At 42.1% G+C, this 18,792-nt stretch overlaps 1 protein-coding gene across 1 annotated transcript in view; it reads left to right on the top strand.

Annotated features, from left to right (window-relative positions):
- Positions 1-5,484: 5,484 nt before the first annotated feature.
- The window catches only part of MAPK1 (mitogen-activated protein kinase 1), a 51,016-nt gene continuing 37,708 nt past the window's right edge, over positions 5,485-18,792 (top strand). Inside the window, exon 1 of the mRNA XM_063454467.1 lies at positions 5,485-5,839. Coding sequence (XP_063310537.1) covers positions 5,709-5,839 — 131 coding nt within the window. The 5' untranslated portion in view covers positions 5,485-5,708. The remainder of the gene's footprint in view (positions 5,840-18,792) is intronic.

Raw genomic sequence — 18,792 nt, 5'->3', positions numbered from 1 at the left:
TTTTTTCATGCAGACTGTGTGAGTCACAGCTAGGTGTACACTGAGGGGAGGTGTGACTAGGGCTGCTTGGACAGAAACAAAAGTGATTTAACTGCTAAATGGCAAAGAATTGAGCAGTGAGACTGTAGGGGGAATGTCTAAACACTAGAACTGCTTCGTTAAGCTAAAGTCTTGATTACTATAGTGTCCATTTAAAGTAGCATTCTATGCACCATAATCACTACAGCTCAGTTTAGTGCTTATCACAGCAAGAGTCTCTGTGGCTCATGGTTTTGTTTTTTTCCAATTGTCTGGGAGTGGTTTGACAAAATTGCTGCTCTTACTGTCAAACAGTACTGGGGGATATAGTATTGCATTATCAAACAGTTAGATAGAGAAGCATTCGAGTCTGACGCATGTACGGCGCTTGCTGCCATGCGCCTCAGAATCTGCTGTAGAGAGTCATTGAATACAGTGTTTATCTATGGCAGACCATGATGGCACTTTGGTGACGTTACGGTATAAGACCTGCTAGTAAGATTTATTGCTCTCATATCCAGAGGGTTTGGAGGTGTGGCTTGAAACCATGATTGCAAGCCTTCTGAGTATTGAAATTAAAGGACCACTCTAGTGCCAGGAAAATATACTCGTTTTCCTGGCACTAGAGTGCCCTGAGGGTGCGCCCACCCTCAGGGACCCCCTCCCGCCCGGCTCTGGAAAGGGGAAAAGGGTTAAAACGTACCTTTTTCCAGCGCTGGGCGGGGAGCTCTCCTCCTCCTCTCCGCCTCCTCTCCGCCCCGTCGGCTGAATGCGCACGCGCGGCAAGAGCTGCGCGCGCATTCAGCCGGTCGCATAGGAAAGCATTTACAATGCTTTCCTATGGACGCTTGCGTGCTCTCACTGTGATTTTCACAGTGAGAATCACGCAAGCGCCTCTAGCGGCTGTCAATGAGACAGCCACTAGAGGATTTGGAGGCTGGATTAACCCATTTATAAACATAGCAGTTTCTCTGAAACTGCTATGTTTATAAAAAAATGGGTTAACCCTAGCTGGACCTGGCACCCAGACCACTTCATTAAGCTGAAGTGGTCTGGGTGCCTAGAGTGGTCCTTTAAGAGTTTTAGTCATGTGTGTTTGTGAGTGTGGAGGGGCAGGGGAGGGGTGGGATATAACAAGTTTAGTATAACAACTTTAATAAGAAACACACTGATTTACAGAGACATAGATTGATTGACAGACAGATATACAGTTAGTGTCACAGTGTGTATCTGATTGTGTCTCTATGTGTGTCTATCATGGTGTACCTGTGTATTTGCTTGAGGTGTGTGTGTGTATGGCCCGGGTAACCTTGTGTGAGTGTGTTTGTGAGCATGTGAACATCTGTGTCTCTGACTGTATATGAGTGGGGGGCAGGGGAGCTAGGGCTGGTGCTACTTGAGTGCCAGAAACGAGAGGTGGGGTGGCAGACATCCTAACTCGCAAAAATGAATTTCAGGGAGGTGGCTTCACCAGCTTTGGCGCCACCCACTCCCAAGCACGCGTGCACCCTCCCCCCACACAGCCCACAAACATGTATAAACACCTTGATACAGTGATACATGGACTGGCACATACACACAGATACACACACTCAGATACACACTGACACATACATTCAGATACACACACACACACACTGACACATACACACAGATGCACACACACACTCACACAGAGACACACTGACACAGAGATACGCACAATGACATACAGATACACAAACTGACACAAACACTCAGATACACTCCTGTTCGCTTACCTTTGTATCCTGGAGGATGGCTTGTTTGGTGCTCTGGTCCTGGCTGAGGCTACTGCATGCTCACTCCAGCCTCTCTTTTGCCTCCATGCTGCTGTGTCTCTGCTGACTCCATGCTGCCTTCTCCCTCCAGTGCTCCTGTGTGGCTCTCTGTGAAGCAGGGAGGAAGTTCTTCTGGAGTTCTTCTGGAGTTCTTCTGTGGCTATTACCTGTGCTTCATCTGCGGCAGATCGCTTATCAACCGGGTATTTAAGCATTGCCTCGCCCTGGGAACATTGTCGGTTCTTTGACTCTGGTGATTGTGTGTAGTTCCTGTTTTCTCCTGAACTTGTTCTTCAGATTGAACCCGGCTTCTGACCTTGACTCCACTCTCCGTTTATCCTGACCTCTGACTTTGGTTTACCCCTGACTATCCTTCTGCTTGTGACCTTGTCACTTCCTCCCTGCCGGCTGATACTATGGTTGGCTTTTAAAGGGCCGGCACCCCACCAGCCCCTGCTTAGTGAGTATGAGGGAAGGGGGGCACAAATCATGTATAATTGGACCTCCTTACCTTGGTTGGAGCTCACCCTTGAAGCCACCAGGACTGTGAATCTGTGCACGGGGGCTGTGCAGGAAAGATGCTCCAATACGCAGTAAAGACAAGGTCACAAGCAGAAGGATAGTCAGGGGTAAACCAAAGTCAGAGGTCAGGATAAACGGAGAGTGGAGTCAAGGTCAGAAGCCGGGTTCAATCTGAAGAACAAGTTCAGGAGAAAACAGGAACTACACACAATCACCAGAGTCAAAGAACCGACAATGTTCCCAGGGCGAGGCAATGCTTAAATACCCGGTTGATAAGCGATCTGCCGCAGATGAAGCACAGGTAATAGCCACAGAAGAACTCCAGCCCCAGGATATTACACATACACATGATATGTAGGAGTCAGGGAGCCACATACAAAATGAGGGAGTCTCCCACATTTACTGGGAGACTTGGGATGTCTGAGGTGGCTTGATGGCCAACAGAAAGATTCACTTCGTGGCCCAAGGTAAGCTTCAGAAAGGGGGTAATAAACTTAAGTTTGTAGTTTCTTTTCTTTTTTTAATACTTGCCCCTATCCCTCCCATACTACAGTTTACAGTTGCATCCCCCCAGACTATAGCCCTCGTTCCCTCACCTCAGCTCCTACCCTCCCTGAATCCCCAATCCCCCACCATAGCCCCTGTTCCCCACACTACAGCCCTTATCCCCCTATCACAGCACCTACACTAGATTACCACCTGCTTACCTTCTGTGCAGGCAGGGAGGCAATTAATTTAAAAATGAATCGCATGGTGGTCCAGTGGGTCCCTGGTGGTCTAGTGTGCTGCTGGTTCACTCCCTGGTGGTCCAGTGTGTTGCAGGGGCAGCTGCACTCCCACGCGGTTCCGGCGCACAGTGAGTATCAAAGCACAGGCGCCAGGTTCCCAGCATGCACTCTGACATCATCACAGTGCACTGGGACCGCGCAGGAGTGCAGCTGCCCCAGCAACACACTGGACCACACTTGGACCACCAGGAAGTGAACCAGCAGCACACTGGACAACCAGGGAGTGAACCAGCAGCACACTGAACCAGCAAGGACCCACTGGACCACCATGCAATTAATTATTGCCTCCCTGCCTGCACAGAAGGTAAGCAAAATGTATTAAACATGTTTTAGGTCTGCCATACACTCTATCACATTCACCTCACCCTGTCTCACTAACCCCCTAACCCTGTAACACTAACCCCCTAACCCTGTCACACTAACCCCCCAATCCTGTCACACTAACCCCCCTAGCCCTGTCACACTAACCCCCCTAGCCCTGTCACACTAACTCCTTAGCCCTGCCACACTTACCCCCCTAGCCCTGTCACTCCGCCGCATTTATCATTGACTGGAAGTCAGGAGAGAGTGGTTGAGGTGAGTCGCTCATTGTGAACAATTAAATCTTCCTGTCTGTGGAAGACCGAATAGGTTCAGGTACAGAAGTACAGGTGTTGTTACACAGTGGACTTCCATGTACAACTGGGGGTCACCCAGTGTAGTCCGTCAATCAGAACCACTTGGTTTAAGGTAATGGCAGTAGGTTGTCTGAGGAGGGGGTCACCCACTATAAGACCGGGATGAGTGGTCAATTGTAATCGGGTTGGAGCCCGTGTAAGGTGACCATGTAAGGTGAGGCGTGGGAAGCCTTTAAATCGACCAAGAGGGTCACCCTTGTTATGTCCCTGTGAGTTCTCCCTCCTGTATCCGGTAAGGTGCCGTATTACATATGTATGACCTTTGGTCTGCATATGGCAAGGTGTATAGAGCCTTGGTTATAGAGCCATAAGGGGGGTCACCCCTATAGTATGCTTGCCCTTGAAGGGTCTGTGCAAGTCTCGCTTGGGTGTCACCCAGCATAGGGGGGTCACCCCTGTTAATGCAGTGGCAGGAATATATGTCCATGTTTGAATGGAGGGTCACCCCAGGTCAGATACACGTTTTTGAGTGTATAATGTAAATAGGCTAGTTCATTCAGGACATTGCCAATACAGAAATCAGGGCTGGCATTAATATCACATAGTTAGTATTTTTAATAGATATTGTTTCACAGTTGTGAAACAGTTAATAGCCATAAAGCAGGGTGTTAGAGTGCAAGAAGAAGCAGGCCAGATTGTGGGAATCACGATCTGGTTGTAAAAAATGGCTGATGTGAATCTCGCGGGACCGCAAGATTCAAGATGGCCCCCGTTCGCGCATTTTGCCAGTGTTGTCCGCGATCGCGGTCCGCCAGTATGATAACAAAGATTCCCACACTCCCCCCACCCGCAGTACCCTCGCTGCAAGCCCCAGACCCTGTCAAAAAAGGAGCGATCGCAGCAGGGAGGTAGAGTGAAGGGACAGCAGAGTGTGAAAATTTTCAATTATCAATGAAAAGCGTAGACAAGTGGAGGAGAGGGGAATGCAGCATGAATAAGAAAAGTAAATATAAAGATAAATAATGTAGTACAATTCAAATATATAAACAAAGTCAGTGATCTGGGAACAAAATACTCCGACCTGTGCCTGGCTGGAGCAGCAAAGAAAGAGGAAGTGATGTGCCTGTCAGGGCTTTATATGGATGTGATGCTTGTTTCTGATTGGTTTAAAGTGTCTTGATTGACTTGTGCTGCTGGAGGCATAAGTAAAGAACGTTATGCAAAATAGGAAGCCTCCTGTCATGTAATGAAATTCATGTATTCTTAATCTGCGTAATTAATTTTTTTACTCTCTCTCTTCTAGCACCATCTTCTGCACTGTATGCTTGTTTTTTTTCTTCCCCCCTCCGTACACCAAAACTGCTTCATTAAGCTAAAGTCTTTTTGTGTGACTATAGCTTCCCTTTAAACCCAACACAGCTGAATTGTAAAGGTTCTCAAAGTCAGCTATACTTCCAGATTGGCTATTTTGGCCTACCAATTTAAATTCAGAGATAGGCAAAATGGGACGCTGGCAGAGCATCAAGGGAAATGTAGTCCATGACACCTGGAGTGCTGAATGTTGCCTATCCCTGACCTAATAGTTACACTCCCCAACCATTTCGACAAGATTCCTTGTTGAACTAATAAACCCTGCATTATTTAAATAAAGCTTGTTCAATTGAGGAAAAAAAAAAAAAAAGAAGGCATATTGTAACCACACCCACTGCAGCAAAGCAAAAGAGTCCCCGCCCACATCGCCCCGCCCACCGCTCCGCCCCTCACACACCCAGCAGGCGGGAAGGCGTTAGCCTGGCAGCGCCTCACACTCAGCGACCGACCGACCGAGCAAGTGACCGAGCCAGCCAGAGCCGAGCACCCGGGGCACAGCCTCGCTCTCCCTCCCTCCCTCCCGCCGACTGACACCGCAGCTCCCGCCGGAGACCCGCCCTCGCACTCTCTCTCTCTCCAAGCCAGCAGGAAACATGGCGGCTGCGCCAGGGGCCTCGTCTAACCCCGGGGGTGGACCGGAGATGGTCCGCGGACAGGCGTTCGACGTGGGTCCGAGATACACCAACCTCTCCTACATCGGGGAGGGGGCCTACGGCATGGTGTGGTGAGTACCGCCCGCCCTGCCCGGGAGCCGAGCTCCGCCGTGCGGCCTACTATCCCGGCCCGCCCGGGCTCCCCGTCTGCCCACCCTGACACAGGGCCGGCCGGGACACACTGCCTATAGGACATGGTAATCACAGGATCTGTGTGATGGCTGCCATGTAACACTGACTGCTGGGCTCTGCATGGGAACAGCTGCACTCATACACTGTGTACACTGATAGGACATGTATCTGGCACTGTGTACACTGATAGGACATGTATCTGGCACTGTGTACACTGATAGGACATGTATCTGGCACTGTGTACACTGATGGGACATGTATCTGGCACTGTGTACACTGATGGGACATGTATCTGGCACTGTGTACACTGATGGGACATGTATCTGGCACTGTGTACACTGATGGGACATGTATCTGGCACTGTGTACACTGATGGGACATGTATCTGGCACTGTGTACACTGGTGGGACATGTATCTGGCACTGTGTACACTGGTGGGACATGTATCTGGCACGGTGTACACTGGTGGGACATGTATCTGGCACGGTGTACACTGGTGGGACATGTATCTGGCACGGTGTACACTGGTGGGACATGTATCTGGCACGGTGTACACTGGTGGGACATGTATCTGGCACGGTGTACACTGGTGGGACATGTATCTGGCACGGTGTACACTGGTGGGACATGTATCTGGCACGGTGTACACTGGTGGGACATGTATCTGGCACGGTGTACACTGGTGGGACATGTATCTGGCACGGTGTACACTGGTGGGACATGTATCTGGCACGGTGTACACTGGTGGGACATGTATCTGGCACGGTGTACACTGGTGGGACATGTATCTGGCACGGTGTACACTGGTGGGACATGTATCTGGCACGGTGTACACTGGTGGGACATGTATCTGGCACGGTGTACACTGGTGGGACATGCGCCTGGCACGGTGTACACTGGTGGGACATGCGCCTGGCACGGTGTACACTGGTGGGACATGCGCCTGGCACGGTGTACACTGGTGGGACATGCGCCTGGCACGGTGTACACTGGTGGGACATGCGCCTGGCACGGTGTACAATATATATGTATTGGTGTTAGCTGCTGGCCTAAGCTGGCTGTCTAGCCCTGTGCAATGCTTATGTTTGGTTGTAGGTATTAGTCCATGGACTTGTCAAATCTTCCCATGCTGCTATAAATCTCAGCCATCTGCTCCCAGGCAGGTTATCCTGCATGGCAGCATTTATACATCCTATCTCACTGTGCTGCTGCCTTGGTTTTGCATTTTGTCTGAGACACAATGTTGTGAGACTGAACGTGAACTTTGTTGCTTTTTATTGTGCATGTCAGTGTTTTTTTTTTTTTTTTTGCTTTTCTTTTAGTGTCTTGAAGTCTCCAATTTGAATATGGTTAGAAGGATTGATCTATACAGGATTCAGTTTGTTGTGCTATTTAGGATGACATTGTGTCAGTCCAGTATTTTTTGCAATCATATACAGTGTCTGGTTTATTGTTGCACTTGACTTTGTGTTATTTGTATGCTTTTGAAATGTAATTGTTGTATAGAGGTTGTCCAGAATGCAAAAGAAGAAATCAGTTAGCCAAGTGCTAGTTGTGAACCATGTAGCACTGTTATTGCTTATCACTGGCAAATGCCCCAATTCCTTTTTAATGTATCTGACTTTCCCAAAAGCAGTGTTTATGTCATTGTTGTATCATTGCCCCTCTTTGGGTTTTGCATGGCTTAACCCAAAATGTATCCATTCTTTACTGTCTTACATCTGTGATATATAGGTATGTTGCACATTTAAAGGATTTATGCATTTTGCTACTCACAAATGTCTTTAGTAGTAGATACACGGTCATCATGGAAGGATATGTTGATAGTGACCTCCAATGCAATATATTTGCACCAGTGTGTGTGTGTATGTGTATATGTATATATGTGTGTGTGTGTGTGTGTGTGTGTGTGTGTATATATAGGAGACATTTATCAAGACAAAAACGGGTGCTAACCTGGAGCATTGTGCTAAATAAGAAACAATCCCTATGGAAACCAAAAGAATAAATCAACATTTAGAAATTTGCACACCACATGGTACCTATACATTTTCTTAATAATGATTTAGATCGTTTTGTATGAAGATGCAACTGAGTTGTTGGATATTGCAGAGGTGCTATTGGGAGTGGCATTAAATCTACAAACGTATTATTATTTTTAAGATTTGATCAATTAAAATTGGTATTGATGTTTTGGAGGATTGCTTATCTATTTTTCTAAAGTGTATTGGTTTCGTTTTTTTTTATAAAGGGTTTATAAATGGCATTGAAGTACAATACTGTAAATGTTTCAGCAGAGTAAATCACAAATAGAATGTCAATTATTTTTTCCTTGTTCTAAAACATGGCAATAGATTAAGACAACGTGGTGATTTTTTTTTTCTCCAGCATAAATCATTATGGTTATATATGTTCTCTTCTGATATCTATACATTGTGCTAACCAAATCACTAGGAAACTTATATATTTATATTGAAATCTCTCTTGCTCAACCTTACTCCTGGCAGACATACTGTTGGCATGGACACTATGCCAATGTCTATATACCTTAATACATGCCTGCCATTTTCATGTTGTGCGCATGTTTTGATCTGCCCGTATCATTGGTCTGAGTGCCATTGCTATAAGAACTGGCAATTGACCTTTCTTGCCAGTATTAAGTGCGTTGGTGCACAGTTTTGTATGAGAAACCTGTCGAGTAATATTGCACTGAAAAGGTTAATTGATTTAGTCATAAGCACACCAAGTTAACAACCCCTGTGTGTGCTATTTAATTGTCCAGGCCCCATTTTAACTCTTTGAATGTCAGACAGAAAGCGTGCTGGCTCACTGCAGACAATGCATTGGCAATTGCCAGTGTATATATAAATGATGAAATTAAACATATTGCAAACATAAAACAGCACATTGTTGCTGAGAATTTTAGAATACGGACAATAGGGAAAAAAAACATAAACAGGGTTATTGATGAGGAAATACAGAGTATGAACCCTCCAATCATGCAGGCGTTTGAACAAGGATGGAGTATTGGAGTGATGACTGACATCACTCCGTTCAGTGGGCTAATGTGCTAGCATCATGGGTTCTGTGCCAGACTTGGGGAAGCTATTGTTGGCTCCTCAAAGAGAGGCAGTACAAAGAGTAAGATTTGTGCCCACAAAGGTGGACTAATAGCTGCTCTGGATCCGTTAGGACGAGGGGAGTATGCCTGAAAATTTGATGAAACACCGTAGAAGGCAAGTTTAAAAAAATAATAATTTATTGGCAATTGGACAAGAAATGAGCATGTTTACAGAAAGTTATTATATATATATATATATATATATAAATATATTTTTTTTTTTTTAAGTTTCACATTAACTGTCATGACATCAACTATCATTCCATTCACAAAGCAGGACACAACAAATTATTCTAATATTGAAACCAGGTAGATGTGCCCATACAATGGTGAAGTACTCCTTACACCACAAGTTTAAAACAGGACAAGTTTTAGGGCAAATACACAGAATTTTAATACTATTATGCTACTAAAAATGGCTTAGACCTGCTGTAAAATTGCTTCTTCTACTAGTTTGTTCGTTCTCTAAAAAAAAATTTTCTTCATGATTACTGTCTTTTGTAATGCAAACCTTGAACAAATCCATTGTACTTATCACTTTCCTATATACTTAACACATTACAAATCAGATTGTAGGAATGTGTTTTTTAAGTAATAATCATTACAGCATGCTGTGGCGGTTATAGTGTTAGCCATCCCATGGCTCCATCCGGTTAGTGTTGGCCATTTTTTGGCTCCATGCATCCTCCATTTTCAAATGATTTGACACTTACCTGGTGCCCCCTAGTACATTTTGATCTGGTGCTTCTTCACAGATCTAGCTAACATGTAAGTTACCCTCATTTTTGCAATATCCATTTTATCCAACTTCAGATGGAATTCATTCTTAGAGGAATGCTGTGACACTCTCAGTCAATGTAGTAAATCCAAACGTAGACCAAATTGATTTCTGATGAGGAAGTAAGAAATTCCACTTCAGCAATAAATGTGAGGAGCAGCCTGATGCATGGAGCACCCAGGCAACTATTCTACATTTCAAAAATTGTCTTACTCTGAACATTAGAATGGCATCAAAGCGCTTACAGCACTATAACCACTACAGTTTTGTTTTTGATGCTTGTAACGCTCATTTAACTCTGCCTATTTTTCTTTTTTTCACGATTTACTCTAATCATTTACAAAGAAAGTGTAATTATTTCAAAAAGGGCTTGTTTTCTTTACCCAAACAATTGTTTGCACTGTGAAGGAACATTATAATGACATTAATACAAGAATGTGTATTCCTGTCACTCTGGTTCTAAAGAGTCTGTTTAGGCCCCCTACCCCCCTCTAAGCAATTTAAAAGGTGATTTTACTTCCCTTTATTCCAATGGCGTGCAGGTCTGTCACGACTGACCTTGCCCACACTACATCCCCTTGGCTTGAAATCATGTAACTGATCTCAGCCAGTCCAATGCTTTACTAAAGAGGGCAATTGCGCATTGCAAAACGCCGCTCTGCGTCAACCTGCATCACTACGGGGGTGTTCCGTTACGCCAAGCAAAGCGTGGAGACGCTGGTTGAATGTCAATGCTGTACATGAGCCAGGAAGTCCCTCTAGTGTGGCCATTAGAGGTGTTACTAAGCAGCAATGTAAACCCTGCCTTTTCTTTGAAGGGGTGCCCAAAAGGTAGATCACATATGTTTTAAACTACAGCTTCATTGATGCTTTGTCATCATGGGAGTTGTAGTTCTACAACAACAACTGGGGTTCTACCTTGTGGCCACCCCTGGTTTACATTGAAAAGCCTGCAGAAATCTGCTATAGGCACCAGAGCAACTACATTAAAGGGATACTATAGTGCTAGGATTAAAAAGCTGTATGCCTGGCACTATAACTCCCTCTACCTCCCCCTTCTCTTACAGCCCCTCCGACTTGGTAAATAAAGGGTTAAAAACACTTTATTTACTTTCCTGATCACAGGTCACAGCACAACCTCCTCAGACGTCCCTCGACGAGTGAGCACTAATGTGAGGATTAGGCCTCCCAATAGGAAAGCATTGAATTAATGCTTTTCTATGGATACATAGCAGACACCGGATATCCTCATGCAGAGCATGAGGACGTCCAGCATTAGTTACCATATCTAAAGTCCGTTGGGATCCAGAAAGCGCCTCCAGTGGCTATCTGGGAGACACACTGGAGGCAGACTTAGTGCTGCAAGGTAAACATTTCAGTTTCTCTGGAACTGTAATGTTTGAAATCAGAGCATTAAATAGGGACACTGCACCCAGACTACTTTAATGAGCTGAAGTGGTCTGGGTGACTAGTGTCCCTTTAAAGGGAAACTCCACTGCTCAAATACAAAATAATCACTGTTTAGCAGATATACCTAAAATAATTTAATTATGCATTTTGTCGTTGGGATAATTTTTTAAAAAAAACTGCAGTTCTCTTGTCTTGCAAACCCTTTCCTTCTAACCACGCCCAGACTTTATGTGACTGTTCAATCACAGACTTCCCAATGCAGCTCAATGAAAAGTCTTTGCAAGGCAGTTGCTCTGGGCAACTGCTGCCTCTTGATGTGAGCGCAAATAAGCTAACCAAACCAGGAGGTAACAGGACTTGTCGGCTTAAAAAGTCAAGGGGGTGTAACCAGTATATGTGTTAATTTCCAATAAAATCTGCACTTTTTGCAAAGTGAAGACAAATATACTCTTCACACACAAAGCTTTTCAGCAAGCTAAAATAATTGGAGGTCTGGAGTGTCCCATTAAACTGTTGCTGTTCTGGTGATTATAGTGTCTCTTTTAAAGGAACAGTCCAGTGTTATACAAATATTGTCTGCTTCTTCCAAGAGCTATCACGTTTGCTCACATTATTCTGTTCATGTGAGAGAGCAGAATGGGGTTGTAGAAAGTCTGGACATTGCCACAAAGGTTGGCTTATACACAAAGCAAAGTAAACCATATCATTGCTCATCATGTGGGAAAATACCGGTTCTTCTAGGCAGTTGCAAATTAAACGTCCAGAAGTAGCATTTGGAGGCTTACAATGCAATGTGGTGGTTTTTTTTTTTGTGTGTGTGTGTGTGTGTGTTGTTTTTTTTACCCATAAGGATGCATCTCTTAAGGCACCGAAATGTGCGTTGGGCATTTTTCTCATATTATATCATATGGGCACTGGTGGTTTTAGTACCATGATTGGCACTTAAATTATGGATTTTTTTTTTAATTTTCACTTATTTACTCTTTTTCTTCTATGCCTGTCTAGTTAGTTTACCAGATATAGGCTTTATAATACAATTTAACATTGTCAGTCTGTTATAGACTGATTCTCTCATTCTATACTATTTCCCATTTCTCTCTGGTGTTCCTTTTTATGGACATGTTCCTGTTTGCTACCTATTTCTCTTAAAACGCTGACTGTTTATACTTGTGCCTAACTTAATGGGTACTCTAAAACCCTACAGATGGGGGTTTATTATTATTGTTTGGAAACAAGTACAGCTTCATTTTGTGTTTTGACAAGACACAGGAACTGCTAGACACTTCCCAGAAGAAACCTATGATCAGGGTATTGTTATCACGATATACTCATCCCTATATAGTAATTTTCATTAAAGCTGGAATTTAGGTTTGGGTATAGATTATACATACATTATTTGGATTTATATCCCTAACATATGATCTCTGTGGTTGGCATAGGAGTATTAGTACCACCTGTATATACATTTGTTTGATTTTTCTGTATATTTTGTCTCTAGTAGTATTCACTATATATGTTGTAGCCAGGTTTTTACCACACTACATTGCTATACATATTTCCAGGTGCTGTAGCTGGTCTCAGGATTATTTTCATACTGAGACTAGTTACATTTCTTCTTTGTTTGCTTTCTTTACCCATAAGGATGTAATGAAAAACTCTGAAGTTACTGTGCCACTGGTGTAAGTTTTTCAGACTTGTCCTACTGTAATTCCACCACCAACATGCTTCCACGTTGATTGTGTAACAATTCCTTTTGTTGATATCAAGGCTTATTAATAGCTGTTAAATGCACTTTGTTACTACATTGTAAATTACTTTGTTGAAAAAGAACCTGCTTTGTAGATGCAAACGGCAGGGGGCCCTCAGGTAAACCACGCAGCCAGTGCCATAAAATATGAATGAAATTGCCACTGTTAATGAAGTAGTGTAATGTCCACATTGGCTATATCAAGGAGCAGGGATTGGACTGGTAAATTGAAAGGGCCTTTGGTCCTGGTCAGTCTGCGAGTATTGTATATTGTTATTTCATTCCTCTTTAACCTGCGGTGTAAAATAAATGTAAAATGCATATTATGCCTACATTAATCTGTGTAAAATTACTTTCTGTTCTTAGTATAGAAATGGTAAATTACTTTCTATTGTCGCTGAAATGTTGGTGTAGCTCTTGCTTGGGAACTATATCCTTCAATTTGATATAAATGGTTGAAACAGAATGAGCTGTGATTCTGTTTAGTGAAGGACTGATTATGTGGAAAGTGGGTGTGACCACATAGACGTCATTTTCTTTTGGCAAATGCCAAGTGGATTTTTTCCCTTCTCTTCTTTCAATAACTGTCACATGAACATTTGCTTATTTAGCATGTACTTTAAGGCTGTAACTATTTTAAACCTACCTTTTATCAAATTATACTTCTTTAAAAGCAGCAAGAAATTTAATTGAATTAGAAAAATGTAAACAAAATTTACACTGTGCCTATGACTCTTATTCACAGCCAAATACCGAAAGGGAGTTTAATAGTTGGAGTTGCTTGTTTTTTTTTTCTATAATTTGATATATATTTCTGATTTTGTGATGCAAATACCCACTTCATTTGGTCAGTAATGTCCTTAGTTGAAAAACATTTTAGGACTCATGATGAACTAATGTGTTGTGGTAAACTTACTGGCACATTCATGTAAGCTCCAGTAGTCAAACTTTTTCATAACTTGAGATGCTTATTCTTCCCTAGTTGACATTTAGTTTCCTGCCACATACCCTGTTCATAAGGTCATGCTTTTCGATTTTAAGGGAACACTTATAGTGTCAGGAACATGTATTCCTTACACTATAGGTCTAATTGTGCCGTATAGCTCCTCCATTCCACCCCCTCCCCCTTCTTTTCGCTGGTTAAAAGATTACTTTACCCTTTTCGCTGCATGGGGTCTCCTTGCGGCTGGCTCCGCCTCCTGGGCTGGAATAATTACATTTCATTTTAACTAATCCAATGCTTTCTGTGGGAAACCTTTGGGCGGCTATTGTGCATGTGCAGCAAAACACAGCACTGCACCAATCAGCATCTCATGATAGATAGATACTTTACAACAGTGCATCTCTATAGGGAAAGTTCAGCATCTCCATGCAAAGTATGGAGACATTGAACAACTGTTCTGTACATTGTACAACACTGACCCAGGAAGCACCTCCAGTGGCCATCTAAATGACTGCCACTAGAAGTGATACTAGGCAGTAATGTAAACACTGCCTTTTCTCTGACTACAATGTCCCTTTTAAGATTTTTATATAAAAAATGTTTGCATCAAATGCAAAGGGGTGGGGGTCTGCTTTACATGTATGTTGATGGCGAGTAAAGGTATGCAACCTTCAGCACTCAAGATGTTGTGGATTACATATTCCTTAATGCTCGTACAGCAATAATGCTGGCATATAATCCGGGGAGATGTAGTCCACAACATCTGGAGTGCCGAAGGTTGCCTATTCCTGATGTAGAGTATTTGGTAATATGTTGCTGCTGGTTAATGGAAGAGCAGATAAATGTATTTAATGCCTTCTCTGCATGTCTCATCTGAGTAAATGGTTGAGTGGCATTTTGTGGGATGAGGAAGATAGGAAATGTCACAATCGGATTGTGAAAAGTGTTAACATGTGCAAACCTTGGTAAAGAAGTTGCAAAATAATTCTTAAAGGAACACCAACGTCAGATTTTACTATCTTGGTATATTTGTAATGGCAATTTATTTTTTTCTATTTTCATGTATATTGAATTTTTTTTAATACTCACTTTAATAATCACTTTCTACTCTTTAGGACAGCCATTATTACTATTTTGCAGATGCCTTTTACTTTTCAAATCCACTTGACAATGTCCTGCAGGAAGAGCACACAATTTAAAAATAAATTTGAACTATAGTGGATATTGGGGCAGATTACTGACACTCCGACTGAAAGAGCATAAATAGGACTGTCATTCGTGAGTGAGGAAGGTAGGCAAGGAATTTATGCAAAAATGTCAATATACATGAACTAAAAGGAATTAGTATAAAATAAACAACCATAAAACGTAAACTGCAGTGGTTTGCTCTCATATCTGAGTTCCCTTCTCTGATGCTGGGCGATATGCATCTGACTTCTGCAGAGCTGCCGAAGATAGATCCTGATCCCATTGATCATTCAGCCTAGGAATGACCTTCTTTCCAAAGAATATGCACAGAATTGACGTTAGTCATGCTGGAATTTGTGTTCCGGGCTAGTAAAAGTACTAATGATACTGCCCAAGGTGGAGTTACTTTAGAGTTTCTGCTTGAAAAGCTGCACATAGGGACTCCAAGCACCATGACCACTTCAAATGATTGAAGTGATCGCGGTGCTTGAAGTGACCTGTTTAATGTAAGATGTTCTTTATGTGTACCTAGATTTGCAGAATAACAATGGGATTGAGATTTTTCTTTTCTAATCTGTAAAAAAAAAATATTGCATGTTATAAGACCACTTAATCTAAATTAAGTTGTCAGGGTGCCATGCCTCTGCCATTTAACCCTGCATTATCTGTTTTTTGTAGGAAAAGCAATATTTACATTGCAGAGTTAAACACACCTTACAGCTTTGTGGCAGACAGCCATTAAAGACGCTTCTCCTGTGAGAACAGTCAGACTTTGTCAGGAATCAAATACTGCTCACAGAGAGCATTTGGTGCAGTATTGCGTTTTGCTATGCATGTACACTATCCTCCAAATGTGATGAAGCATTGGATTGACTGAGATCATCAATCTTGATGGTATCAACCAGGCTGCGTAGTGCAGGTGCCCAGATATCTCTCGTAGTACACTATAGCATTAGGAATAAATTTTTGTATTCCTGACGCTGTAGTCATTCTTTGAATACAAGTGGTCCTCACTTTACGACCTACCTGCTTTACGGCGGCTCGCACTTACGACAAGCCCTCTCGCGTGGGGATTCAAGGGATTCCCCACATTAGAGACCTGATCTATGTTTCCCCGAATTTTCCCAGAACATAGATTAGAGGAATTCCCTGCTCTGGTGCGTATGTCTTCTCGTAAGAACAGAACCCGATTGGTAAATGAGGAGTAGCCGTAATGGAATTAATTTGCCCACGATTTATATATTGCATGAATATACAGCCTTGTGCTACATAACTAATCCATAACTCATGCTGAATAACTCTTGAATTAAAATGTATTAAAAAAAAATAGAAAACTCACTTTAGGCACTCTCCCCCCTGCCCCCCTTCGTTTTATTTTCGTTTTCAGAAGCATGTGCTTTTTATTGATCCTGTTAGTCTGTTTTGTATTTTATTTTGAAATACTCCAAGTAGAAAAAGTTGCCATGAGCAGACACGTGGTGGTGGCAGCATAATTTGCCTTAAAAGCTGCAAAGAATCTTATTTTTTTCCTTTAACTTTTTTTTTATATAGTTTCCCTTTTTTAAAGGTTTATGGAATGCTTATTCATGTCTGCACTGGCCTAATGGCAAGTGTTACTGCTCAGTGATCTTATTGTATACATTTCATGGTATGATTCCATTAAACTTGCAATATCCTTTGTATACTTTTCTTTTTATGATTTCTTTGTTTATGCACATATATATTTATAAACAATACTATTTAGTGTCTCTAGTGTGTATTTTAACTTAATTGGATAGGCCATTGGCTTGATTATTTGTGTCATGGAGAAATCTGAAGACTATTGCTTGCTTCTTGTGCATTTTGGTTTCAGGCAATCTTTGTCCTACACTGGAATGTTGTACACACCCATTGATTCAGCTCCATTAGGCCAAATACATTCTTAGAATGGGTTGTTCTTGATTCTTGGCAAGTGTGTATATGTATATTTCACACTCATATCTATATCATGATTATAGTTTGGATACATATGCAGTATCTTTTTAATTTATTTTTTTGCTGTAATTTGAAAAACACGTTTTCAAGAATTGCTCCTTTTTATCAAGGCTACTGTGCTTGACTTGAAAAAGAAACTCCCCAAAACTAGTTATTCACAAATACCTTTTAAGCAGTCAAACATTAATACACTATTTATCTCCATAAGGCATTTTAGTGCTTATGAACTACTGTTCAAATTGCACATGAATGCTTCTCACATAGAATAGTTCATTTCAGAGCTTTTATATGAAAAGCCATGTACTGGTGATAGCAGAGATTGACGGTCATCGGACATGTGCATCACTGCTTCTCTGAGTGGATGCAAGTGACAAGCAGTGATGGCTTCACAGGAGACTGTTTATAGCTGTAGTAAGGAGACTTTCCTGGTGTTGGTGTAAAGTTGCGTTTAACTCTATTTATTCTTTAAAGAGACTAATCTTCTAATTACATCTTATAAAAGTTTGAGATCAGTGTTTTTTTTTTATATGCAGAAAAACATTCTTGCCGATCATCCATCCAGGGATAATTTTGATTGTTACCTACTTTTCCTTCTGGGCCTTTTCCCACAAGCAAGTTTTGCCTCTGGTCATTTAATCTGTTGTTAAGACTTTGGGGTAAAATTGCGCACTAATGGTTTAACCCATGAAGGCACACCCAGGACCTCTTCTCACCACAACTTAATTTTCATGGCTTTTTTTTTTTTTTAAACTGTGATCTGTCACCATGTTCCCCCTGCAAGTGCGAGACATACCTGCTAGAGTAATTGCACTACAACACTTCATGCTGTCATACAGGTCAGGGCACATTTTTAAATGGTTTTTAGAAAACCTCTACATTTTTGGCAATTCTGCTACCACAATATATTGACTTACTTTTGTACTTTCATTTTAGATCTAGTATATTCCATGACAGATAAACTTGACTTTGTTTCCTTGCACCGAATTGGTTACGCAAGGAAACTTTAGCTTGATTAAGTGCTTTATGTGAATAGTGTTATCTGTAAGAGCTAGGGATGCACCAAAATGAAAATTCTGGGCCGAAACCGAAAATTCAGGATGCTCTTGCCCGAAAACCAAATTACTTATTTTTCCCCCACAATGATTTTGATGGCATAGGCTCGTTTTAGGCCGAACATTTTGGTGCATCCCTACATTACAGGCTGTTGTACAAACACATATTAAAGGCTTTGCTGTAAAATCACAGATGCACATTACTGGCCATGTTGTGCAGTCAGACAACAAACAAGTAGCGCAAAACAAGATACCCAAGAAATTTACTTTTTAGGACCAAAATAAATAGACTGTCACCCCTATACCAAGAATATTCCGGACAGGGGTTGGTCAGTGGAGATGATACCAATTCCACCCAAGGTTTAACCCTTATAGTACAGATATAAATCAGGGGAACCTCATGTGAGTGCCTGGTTTGGTATTTCATGAAACGAAGTAATTGAATGAAATGTCTTCAACAGTAAACAATGTGTGAGAAGATTGCTGCAATATAGCAAAAAGATAACCATTTAATCATCTATTCAATGATATAACAGGCTTTATCATCCATTGCCAAAAATAAACATAAAACTGACAGTTGTATCTATATTCTAATTGGATATAGTGATCCTAAAAATCAAGCCAACAGGTTATATATTGTGTCTCTATATATTCCCTATTAGTATAATAAACATCCCTT

Source organism: Pelobates fuscus, chromosome 5, assembly GCF_036172605.1.
Source record: "Pelobates fuscus isolate aPelFus1 chromosome 5, aPelFus1.pri, whole genome shotgun sequence".
In the NCBI taxonomy this organism is placed as follows: Eukaryota; Metazoa; Chordata; class Amphibia; order Anura; family Pelobatidae; genus Pelobates; species Pelobates fuscus.
This window is presented reverse-complemented; position numbering and strand designations above follow the sequence as displayed.